Source organism: Mus pahari, chromosome 5 (genome assembly GCF_900095145.1).
Source record: "Mus pahari chromosome 5, PAHARI_EIJ_v1.1, whole genome shotgun sequence".
NCBI classification, from domain to species: domain Eukaryota; kingdom Metazoa; phylum Chordata; class Mammalia; order Rodentia; family Muridae; genus Mus; species Mus pahari.
Window position 1 is genome coordinate 45,404,858 of NC_034594.1, and position 11,221 is coordinate 45,416,078.

The 11,221-nt window shown below is 41.0% G+C and overlaps 1 protein-coding gene across 6 annotated transcripts in view; it reads left to right on the plus strand.

Moving 5' to 3' along the window:
• The first annotated feature begins 5,229 nt into the window (after positions 1-5,229).
• Positions 5,230-11,221, plus strand: part of Unc80 (unc-80 homolog, NALCN channel complex subunit) — a 194,074-nt gene continuing 188,082 nt past the window's right edge. For 5 of the 6 annotated variants that reach the window (XM_029538632.1, XM_029538631.1, XM_021198104.2 and 2 more), the window contains exons 1-4: positions 5,659-5,838; positions 6,761-6,809; positions 9,232-9,388; positions 10,526-10,827. In XM_029538632.1, coding sequence (XP_029394492.1) covers positions 5,747-5,838; positions 6,761-6,809; positions 9,232-9,388; positions 10,526-10,827 — 600 coding nt within the window. In that variant the 5' untranslated portion in view covers positions 5,659-5,746. Of the gene's footprint in view, positions 5,839-6,760; positions 6,810-9,231; positions 9,389-10,525; positions 10,828-11,221 lie in introns of all 6 variants that reach the window. The other variant, XM_021198105.2, reaches the window with a different exon arrangement.

The following is an 11,221-nucleotide window of genomic DNA, read 5'->3' on the forward strand; positions in this document are numbered from 1 at the left end:
GTATGAGGCCTGGATACAGATGAGGATGCTGAAGTCATCCTATCCCGAAGGAGTCTGTGTATATAGAGTAAAGGGCGCAGGAGAAGATGTAATGAATGAAGGCAGATCATGGGAAGCCCTGTACCCTGTAGAAAGGAGCAGGGATGAGTATAGATCATGGATGCAAGACACATAAGAGATATCTACTTCTTTCTCTTGGTAATAAATTTTAACTTCACCCTCTAGGGCTACATCAGTGTGATTATTCTTGCACATTTCTGACTCTTATGCACATGACACAACCACCATGCTCCACCTTCAACTTTGCAAGTATTGCCATTTAGTTAATGGGCACAAGGGGAGGGGGGAATGGGGTGCTCCTTTTCCAAGCTGTTTCAGTGAGTTACTATGAACACTTTTTACATTATTATTATCATCTCTCATACACTGACATTAAAGCATCCCAAACTGGGTTTACTGAAGCAATCTTTTCTGAAAACTCAGCCAACGGTTCTCTATTCAGATTATCTGCCAAGAATGTTTATTTTTGTACACATCTAGCAACTTGGCATCTGGCTAATGTCAAAACACACTCTCTTCTATGAGAGAGACTTGCCTTTGGGGCTGATATATATTTAAATTGCTCTTCCAATTTCCTCTTACATTATTCTGAAGGTCCAGTAACTTTTTAACTCTTTCAATCTCACTTGAGACCACCTTTGGGAAAGTGCTACATTGAATACAACATCTCCCACAGTGTGATATTAATAACGCTCATGGATACAGAGATCTATCATTTACTATGGTGATTGCTATTGATCAGAAAACTGGTTCTTGGCTTTCTTCCAACATTGGTAACCTGAATTGAGAAGTAACGTATGAAAGGATATCACATAGACAATACATCTGGAAACAGCATGGTGCTTCCTAAAAGGTAAAAGACTTGGGGTGTGGACTCAGTGGCTGTCTGAGGAAGAAATTGTAATCCTATAGTATTGATTCTCCAATAAGATGTTGTTTTGATAACTAATGTTGACAGTGCTTGTTATAGATTTCTCTCATGTTCCTTATAACTCACTCCTCAAGGGCACTCAGGAATGGAAAATGACATTAACTCTTCGACCTCTACTACCAGCAGTGCAATCCTTTCTGTCCTTGACCAGGTTACATGAGTGTGACTCACAGCAGTTCCTCAAACACCCCAACTACCAAACACTCCACTATGCTAGACAGTTGGGTCAGAACTTTGAAGTCAAGATGTACAGATTTTACTTCACTTATTAATGTCACATAACACAGTCTTTCGTGGCTCAGTTTTCCCTTCTTTGAGTATTGGTTTCTTTTTTTTTAATCATACTGCATTGTTTCACTGAACATAAACCTGGATACATAACATACACTTGAAAACTCTACCCTCACCATCAAACTCATTGTTAGAAAATTACTATCAATCCCTTCATTATTAGACTGTTCAGCTAACATAGGTCATCAAGCCTGAATGCTCATCAACTATCTTCTTTCCTTTCTTGATAACAGCCTCTGCCATTCTTACTTTATAATTTCCAATCACAGGAATTGTTTTCTTAACAGGAGAAAGAAAATCCAAATGTACACCAGATGTTATATCCTTCAGAGATTGATTATTAATTATCCTTGTCTCAGATTTTCCCTTTCCTTAACAGTACCCTATCTAATAACTTTCATACCCATAAACACCATGTTAAAATACTCTCAGTACAGCAACTTTAAAACACAATTTGCCTTCTTCCTTTCTCTTTCCTTGTTCTTTTGAGACAGTCTTATCAATGTATCATTTTGCTGTAGCTGGCTGTAAACTCATATAGAACAAAAACTGGTCTTAAGCTTATGACAATCCTCCTGCCTCTACCCTGTGGGTGATGCAGTTCTGAGCATATGCCTCCACAACCTGCAAACTTCCCTACAAAATTAGTTTTCTTATAGATTCCAGAAATTAGACTTTTAGAACATAGAACCAAGCATATTGAAAACTCATATCTGCAAACAGCCTACATAGAAGTATTTGTCACAACTTAGTTCACAATGGTCAAAAACGAAAGCAGCTGAAATGCCCTTCTGAAGGAGGCACCAGGTCCTTGTGCTCACAGAGAAGCACCAGGGAAACTGAGAATACAGAACACATGGGGCTGTAGCTTTAAAGGGAGAGATGTGTATCCTTTCGTCTATCTAGAAGTCTGAGAATGGATGTGGCTAATAGTCTAATAACCTCTGGGTGGCCAGGTCACACCTCCTTCCCAAGACCATCATTTTGATCTTGTTTGTCTCAGTCAATCTATAGAACTGTCCTTCCCCAAACCCTTAACATGGTGTGTTTATGTTAATCCTGTTTCCTCCATTAATCTGTAGAACATTTCAAGAGTTTCAGTGCAGTCATGTTCTAAGCTTTTTTGTTTTTATGCACATGGGATTGAGTTAAATATCATCAGAAAACTTTCCCCCAAATTGTGCTGTGCTTAAATATGCCTAGAATAAACTACTCAGGGTTAAACTCTCAAAAGTTTGAACCAACTCCAGCTACAGAGTTGTGTTGAACTGAACTGCCTTCTTCTCTATCCTGGAGAGAGAGTTTTGTGGTTGCATAGAGCCCATATCCTTCATTGTCACAACAGGATCTTGTTTGGTAAGACAAGAAAATGAGCTAAAAAGAGACTAAGAATGGAGAAAATTTCAACTGACACAGATACAGATACACACACACACACACACACACACACACAGAGAGAGAGAGAGAGAGACGTGCACACACACACACACACACACAAATGTGAAACAGCCTGTCTGAAATACCCACATATTGTGTGATATTCTGGAGGCAGCAAAACTCTTCAGGCAGTAAAAACATCTATGGTTGCTAGGGGTGAGAGGAAGGAAGGAAAGACAGATAAATGGAGAGGCTGAGCATGGGAGAATCTGAGCCCAAGAAATTGAATTATATGCTACAGTAATGATGGATGTGTGACATTATTGGACAAAACATATAACCATAATATACAAACAATCAGCACTTTTATAATCTATGGATTTGATTAATAATAATGTTCTGACATTAGTTAATAAGTAATAAATATCACACCACAATAATGTAAAATTTTAATAATGGAAAAAAACACTCTGAGTGGAGGGCAAAGGAGAATATGGGAATTTGGCAGTATCTGTTCATTTTTTTTTATTAGCTTGAAACTTATCTAAAACACAAAGCCTATTAATATTGTTAAATACAGAAGGTTTGTATAAACCATTTCATAGCAGCATTCAAAGTAGAGTTTCATTGAGTTTCTAGGAGAAAATATGTGTGAACAGAAAAGAATGGGATTCTTTGGGGCTTCTTTTGAATTCTGCTAGTGGACATTATTTTAGCCTAAGCTGTCTCCTTTTGACAGCATCCTTTCTGGTCATATACTAAAGCTGATATCTCCTATATTTCCAAATCAAATTCATCTTTTATCTCTTTATATTAACCTGAATCTCATCTACTATCAATTTTCAGTGACATTCTATATAGTATTAACCACAAAACTGGTCTTTCTACTTTGTCGTCTGAAGACCACATACACCTGTGTAGTTGTCGTCTTGAGATGATTGTTAGAATTTACAACAAAGAACCAATAACTCATCAACATTCTCACAGTTACCACCACATCCTCCAGCACATGCCTCTCCTTGCATATTCTTTTTTATTTTTAGATGAAATCACTATCTATTTAATTATCAAAACTTGAAGATTTGTTTGGTATTTTCTGATGGCAGAATAGTCAGTAGACTATTAACATCTTGTCATCATTAGAGACCTTGGCACAGCTTTTCGTTTCCATAGGGTATATATCTAGCACACAGTGGGTTAGAGTCCAAGCCATCTAATTCAAACCTTAAGTGCTTTGCCCCTGCTGGTCCCCCACCCCACCCCCACCCCATACCCACTTGTCCATCATGTCCTATTATGTCTAGCTTGTAAGCTTGTGTCACGACATTGACTTGGGCTTTCAAAGCACACTTTTCTAGTTCCCCTCTTTACCCTTTTCACATCAACCACACAAAAAGGAAAGGATGATTTCATTTCACTGGCAGGAACGTTTCTTTTCAACAACCGATACCTGCCTGTATCTTCTTCCTTGTCTGCTCATAACTGAACTTGTACTCATGTTTGGTATAAACTCTTCTCTGCATATGGCTGTCTTCCCTTAAACACTGGGAGTCTTTTGTGAACAGAAATCAACATAAATACAGTTCCTGGTATAAATACATTTAATAAATATTCATCAAATACACTTTATCTGGTTTCTATCTTAATATGTTTTATGATCTATATTTTTGCTGGGTGTGCATTTCTCCAATCCTGGCACTAGGAGAAATGAGATGGGGGAGGGAGGTAGCTGAGTGTTTGAGGGAAGCTTGGGCTCCCTAGCAAGACACTATCTAAAGCAAAATACTTTAAAATATTTTTTAGATCCTTATGAAAAGATATCTTCAAGAAGGTAAATAAAAAGTTTATTTCTGGGTCCTTAAGATCACTATGTATCATAGAGTTTTCTCCATATGGGTTATGCCAGTTGTTAACAGAGGCTGTCATGTCCTATCTCTTAAGATAAAGGCCTAAGATCTGACTTGTCCTCTCTATTCAAATAACACGTTGGTTGTGTTTTGCTGTTGTTTTATGTTGTTTGTTTTCTTTTGTTTTGATTGTTTGCAAATAGATAAATCTACAGCATTGGTTTTGTAGTCAGGCTGTGTCATCCAACCTCACCTCACCCCCACGTGCCTCGATGTTAGATACTACTTGTTAAAGGAATACAGCTATAAATTATGTGGACGTTTGATACACGGAAGGAAAATGGCAGCAGTGAGAACAAGATCGCCAAAGTGCATTTAACGACCTACCTATAAAAAGAATGCTTCATGTGGTTCAAACGTTGCCTCTCAGTTTGCAACTAGCTGAAACCCACCAGCTGGGTAGTTTGTCCCACTCTGCTTTGGTAAATCAAGCCTGGTAGACTTTTTCGCAGTAAAAACAAATTCTCACATAGGAAAACTTCTCAGTTTCCTCCCACTTGCCAAGCCAGCCTCCTGCCCTGATTTCATTTTCGAGCGATTCCCCCCTGCCTTCTTCTTGCTAAACCCGAGATGGACTGCTGACCTCTTTGCAAGAGGTGCGAATGATGCCAGAGTTAGTGACTGCTCTGCGGCTCTCGAAAGCTCCTCCTCCCTAGAGGTCGACAGTCCTTCCTTTGGACGCAGAGGTTGGGAAGCAGGACAGGGGACATTGCTGGGGTGCACTCCGAGAGGAGCAAGCAGAACCCTGGGTGCCGAAGAGGCCGCGTGGGGGACCGGCGTGCCCGTGCCATGCGGAGCGTGGACTCCCGCGGCCACCCCGCAGCTGCAGCCCCGGCCCCCGGCTCTGTTCCGCGGCTGGGCTGCCCGGCGCGGGCCGCTGTCCACAGTGGGAGGTGCTGAAAGCAGGGCGCGGGGGCGGCGGGCCGGCCGGCTGCTCCGAGCGCCCCCCTCCGCGCCGCGCCGCTCCTCCGGCCCTCCCCTCCTCCATCAGCCATGTTCCGCGCGCGGGGAGGGCTGGGGGAAGGGGCGAGAGCCGGGGGCCGGCGGCGAGGAGAGCCGCCTCTGCCTCGGGGAAGGAGGGGATGAGAGCTGGGGGGAGCAGCGCGACGAGGAGGCGGCGGCGGCGGCCGGCGAGGAACCCGCGCTGGGTTCTGCGGTAGGACTCCCGGGAGCCACCATCATGGTGAAGAGGAAGAGCTCCGAGGGCCAGGAGCAGGACGGCGGCCGCGGCATCCCTCTGCCCATCCAGACCTTCCTGTGGCGGCAAACCAGGTGAGGGGCGCGGGGCAAGAGGTGGCGCTCGGGGGGTCGCCGGGTCGTCGCCACCGCAACCAACCCTGCCACTGAGGCCGCGCCGCAGCCTGCAGCTAGCAACGTCTCTAGGGTGGAAAGACAGCCCTCTGCACCCACTTAAAAGCACGCATGAAAAATATAGATAGATCTCACTGAAGTTTGACAACAAGCAGATTGGCAGTTTTCTAATAAATACATATATTATTGAGGAGGTAGGGGTGGGAGGGCAGAGAGCCTGGGCAGAGGGGGCGGGGAACTAGGAAGGTAATTGGGACTGGTTCCGCTTGCGCCTCCAATTCCCCCTCCATCTCCTGCTGTAATCCCTGCCTGGTGACCTGTTGTTTTCTAGCGTGTTTGGCATGTCTGCTGTGCCCACTTGTTAACCATGTTTGCTTGGATTCAGCTAGCCTCATCTTCATGATTAAAGCCCCTGGGCAAAATGATTTTTGATACATTTCTTTCACCTGGCCAGGCCTGACACCCCGGCCAATAAACAGTAAAGGGCTTTCTCATTATTTTAGAAATTGAGTACATATAAAAATAAGACGCTGGGAATTATGGCCCATATCCTAGCTCATTTTTCAGTTTTAAAGATAACTGCATGCATGGGGAATGCACCACTTCTGACCATGGGCGATTTAGAATTTTAATAGTTAAGAAAAAGTCTTCAAAATCAGAAAGGCATGGGAAATTATGAAGATCCGAGTCTTTTTCGTGTATGTAATTAATGTGTAATAGCAAATGCTGTCAGCTATCCAGTACCTGCTCATCAACAAGCTATACAGAAGCATGAAGTCTGAGTTCATAGCGCCATGCCCTAGTCATTGAAAAATATGTCATAGAGATGCCTTAAAAATAGTTTTGCTCATGTTTATAACAAAAACCTTTACTAATTTTTCAGTGCATTTTTGAGGCCTAAACTGGGGAAGCAATATGAAGCCTCTTGTGTGGTATGTGATTCTCACCATTTAATGATTATTTCCATATTCTCTCTGTGTGATAATTTACCCCGGGGAAAGACTAAATCCTATTAACGCCACAAGTTACTTCAACTGACAAATATCAGTGAGCATTTACCATGTACCAGGCGTAGTTCCATCCTGTTGGGGTAGGGCAAAGACATAAACAAAGTCCAGAGTTTACACACTAGCCGGAGGCAGAAAGACCACAGACATACATAAAATACTTAATAAGATAGATGGTGAGAAGCACTGTGGAGAAAAGTAACAAAATAGATTAGAAGAGCTGTGGTAAGGGGGTTATTTTACAGGCAGTGATTAGATAAGGCTTAATTGCTAATGTGATGCATGGGCAAAGACAAAAGGTGTGCAGGAAGATATCTCATGTTGAGAGGAGAGCCAAGGAAACCACAAAGAACCTTAGCATCAAATGTGAATAAGTGTGAATAAGCCAGTGTAATGGGAGATATTGATGGGGCAGTAGAAGAGAAGGTGGAGAGAGAAGAACTAGACTCAAGAGGGCCTTTTAGGGAAGATTAAAAATCAAATAGTTATTCAACAAAACAGAGACAATTACGTGCTGGTTATTCATGCAGTGAATGACTGTGGAGTACTTAAATAATAAGCAATTCTGTACTCTTATGTCTTGCATACATTCTGCAGGTTTGAAAGTGAATGATCTAAAATTATCATGAAAATAATGCTATCGGTATTAATACAGAATGAAGTGAACTCGTCCTGAGGTTGGGAAGGAATCCCATAGCCTTATAAGATCTATTTTGCAAACTGAGAAAATAAGACATGAAATCATGACGCAAGAGTGAAGTGGATTTTAACAGACCCACAGATGGCTTTAGATCCTGTTTAGTATAGTGGGAAAGTGTAAAGCTGTCCATTTCTATGCTGCCAAACGTATTTGTAAGAAGCTGTATGTATGATCCTCTAGTATGGACTTCTGAAGTATAAGATCCACAAACCATGGTACATACCAACTGGAGAGTTAAGCACATGTACACACATGCACAGGAACATGGAGGCATTGGCTTTATTGAGCTGTCACAAGGATACTCTCAAACATGTCTTTCTTGTCAGTATTGTCAGTGGAATTTCTTGTGTCGGAGTTATTACAATAACTTAACACTTTAAGCCCGTCCTTAAAGCATGCTGATACATACTCCAGCTTAAAATAGCCAAGACTTTTCTCTGTTCTTGGTAAAGAGATATCTGATGTTTTTAAAGTGCTCACAAAATACCAAGTAGTTATGTTTCACACATGGATAAGTAGATAAATAGGGAATGGAGAAAAGCAATATCAATAAAGGACAGAACTCTGGAGTTTCATAAGTTATTAAAGGTTACATTAGCAGCATGTAAGAAGAAATGGCATTAACCACTCAGTTCCTTGAGATTATGAGATGGGGCAATTCATCCTCTTTGACATATCTGTGTACCTTTCATTTATAAAAGTTAGGGTTTGTCATTGTTGTTTTGGTTTTTAAGTAAGAAATGAAATAGTTCTCTTAGATAATGCCTGTAACAAGTCAAGTTTGCCAAATATCTTAATAGTTACAAGAATACAGTAGAATATGCAAGGTTTATGTTACAACCCTCTACAAGACAGTTGCACACATGTAATATGTATTGATTTTGTTCTAATAGCTGGTCAGAACCGAAAACAAAACAAAGCAAAGCAAAACTTGTATAGGTCAAACTTGTTTCTTGGAGTTGTCTTTACTCTTGACAAGGACAGACAAATTTTTGAAACACAAGGCAAAGGTGGCTCGCCTGGTGCTGTTTCCTTCCTCCCTCTTCCTGGTTTAGTTAAGAAATTCCTTTGATGCATCATTGCTTTGAAGATAAAAAGAGTCTGTGGCCCCAAATCAGATTTCTTGAACAGTCTCCTATCACAGTTAACACCTGTTGAGCACACTGACATAAATTCCTTTTCTCAAGAGACTTTCATGAAACACATTTTGATTTGGTCTAGAGCTGTGGGAGCTGCTTTGAATACTGAAGCAACATTTCAATAGCATATATTATAAATATAATACTATATTATAAACATTATAATTTTTATATATGTATGCTTATGCATATGTAATGTAGTATATGAAATAAATATTATATTGTAAATAAATATAAGCTATATCTTGATAACAAATGGGTTGCTATGTGAAGAAGTATATTTTAACAGATATAAGAATAGAGATCATTTTAAGCCTACAAATTGACAGCTGACAATGATTTATGGTTGACTCACTGCAGGTCAGTGTATGCCTGGCAACAGTAGGAGTGCTCCTTAAAAACTGAGGTCTATAATTATCTTTTAGGGTATGCAGTGTTTTAGCACTGATTTTTTTTAATAGTCTCCAATTCTTTATTTTGTATGCTTTTTAAAAACTGAAATCTGCAGTCCTTTGAACGAGTGTTGGTGGAAAACAAGCTGCATGGCCTCTCCCCGGCGCTCTCTGAAGCTATCCAGAGCATTTCCAGATGGGAGCTAGTGCAGGCTGCCCTCCCTCATGTTCTCCACTGCACTGCAACCCTGCTGTCAAACAGGAACAAACTAGGTGGGCACTCTACATTGTTGAATTATGTTGTCCTTTATGTGCAATGTGTACAAGAACACGTGCTACATAGTTACTACCATCTGGGCACTGTGCATGCATTATCTCATAGAACCATAAACTTTCCTTCTTATCAATAGTATCATTTCCATTTACAAAAGCGAACAGGCTTCTTTGTTTTTAACTTTGTATATGTGATTGAACTCTCCACATAGATGTTAAAATAACACCAGGAACATCAGTTTGGTTAAATATTCTGACCTAGTCTGTGATTTCCTATTTATTTCCATTTTTCAATGCAACTGTGTTCATGACTTGACATATACTTGTAAGGCAGTAAGTGGTTTTCAACCTTCCTAAGGCTATTATCCCTTAAAACAGTTCCTCCTCTTGTAGTGACTCCAACCATTAAAATTATTGTTGTTGTTGTACTTTGTAATTGTAATTTTGCTGCTATTATGAGTTACGATGTAAATATTTTTGGAGATAAGAGATTTGCCAAGTGGGTTACAGCCCAGAAGTTGAAAACCACTGTCATAAGGCATAAGGCATTTCCTTGATTTCACTGCTCATTTGGTCTCTCTCTCTCTCTCTTTCACACACACACACACACACACACACACACACACACACACACACAGAGAGAGAGAGAGAGAGAGAGAGACAGAGAGACAGAGAGACAGAGAGACAGAGAGAGACAGAGAGAGAATGATTATCTTCCAAATCGCTTTTCTCATCTAGTGATATGTGCCAGCCATCTCTCCTACGTTAGAAGACTCACTTTTCATCTCATTCTCTTTGTATGTTTGTGTGTCTACTTTGATGTTACAAGGACCTTTCCAGGTCAGGTCTAAAATAGAATAGTTTTTATCTTTGCCTTCTATGCTTTTCACCATGATAAGACAAGCCATTTGGGAAAAACGTTTGTGAATCTGATAAAATATGGCAGCATGCTGCTCTACAGAGATCTTAGCCAGGAAGAAAGAGCCTCAAATGGCAATAAGCCTTATAAATACCAGTTGCTTGAAGCTTGGAAGAATGCTAGAGAGAATAGATGAAACATTCTTCCAGACCAGAGTCAAATCCACTATTCTGGGCACATAATTTACCTTTACCTGTCTGTGTGATTGTCCCATGCAGGCCACCAAGATAAGTTGGGTGTTGCTGAGACAAAACTCCTTCATACCCTGCACTGGATGCTTCTTGAGGCCCCACAAGACTGCAACAATGATCAGTTTGGGGGTACAGACCGAGGCTCGAGCTGGGGTGGCAGCAGCAGTGCTTTCATCCACCAGATTGAAAACCAGGGTTCTCCCGGGCAGCCTTGCCGAAGCAGCTCCCATGATGAGGAAGAGAACAACAGAAGAAAGACCTTCCAAAACTCCATGGCTACCGTGGAGCTCTTTGTGTTTCTGTTTGCTCCTTTGGTGCACAGGATAAAGGTAAGGAGGAAGCTAAAGTTATTCATGGGATGTGATAGAAATGCATGAGAGTGAGCATCAAAGATAATTCCATATTTGTATGCCTATGTCTTGCAACAGCATGGTAACTTTTACTTCTACCTTAATCATTGAATATTGCTTAAGAAATGCAAACCTTCACATATACTTTATCTACTCAAAAATCTTCAGTGTGTTTACATATACTGGAAGACAGTGCTTCCCAAATCAAACATGTTAATTTACATTCACTATGATGTATAGCTTAAGTTCTTTTCTTGGTTTATCAGCTGTTAGTCTCTCCTGGCCACCTCAGGATGAAGCTCTGGGAGTTATAGGAGCCATTCCATGAAAGTGCTCTTGCTATTTGTTCGGCATGCCTTTCCCTCCTTCCTTC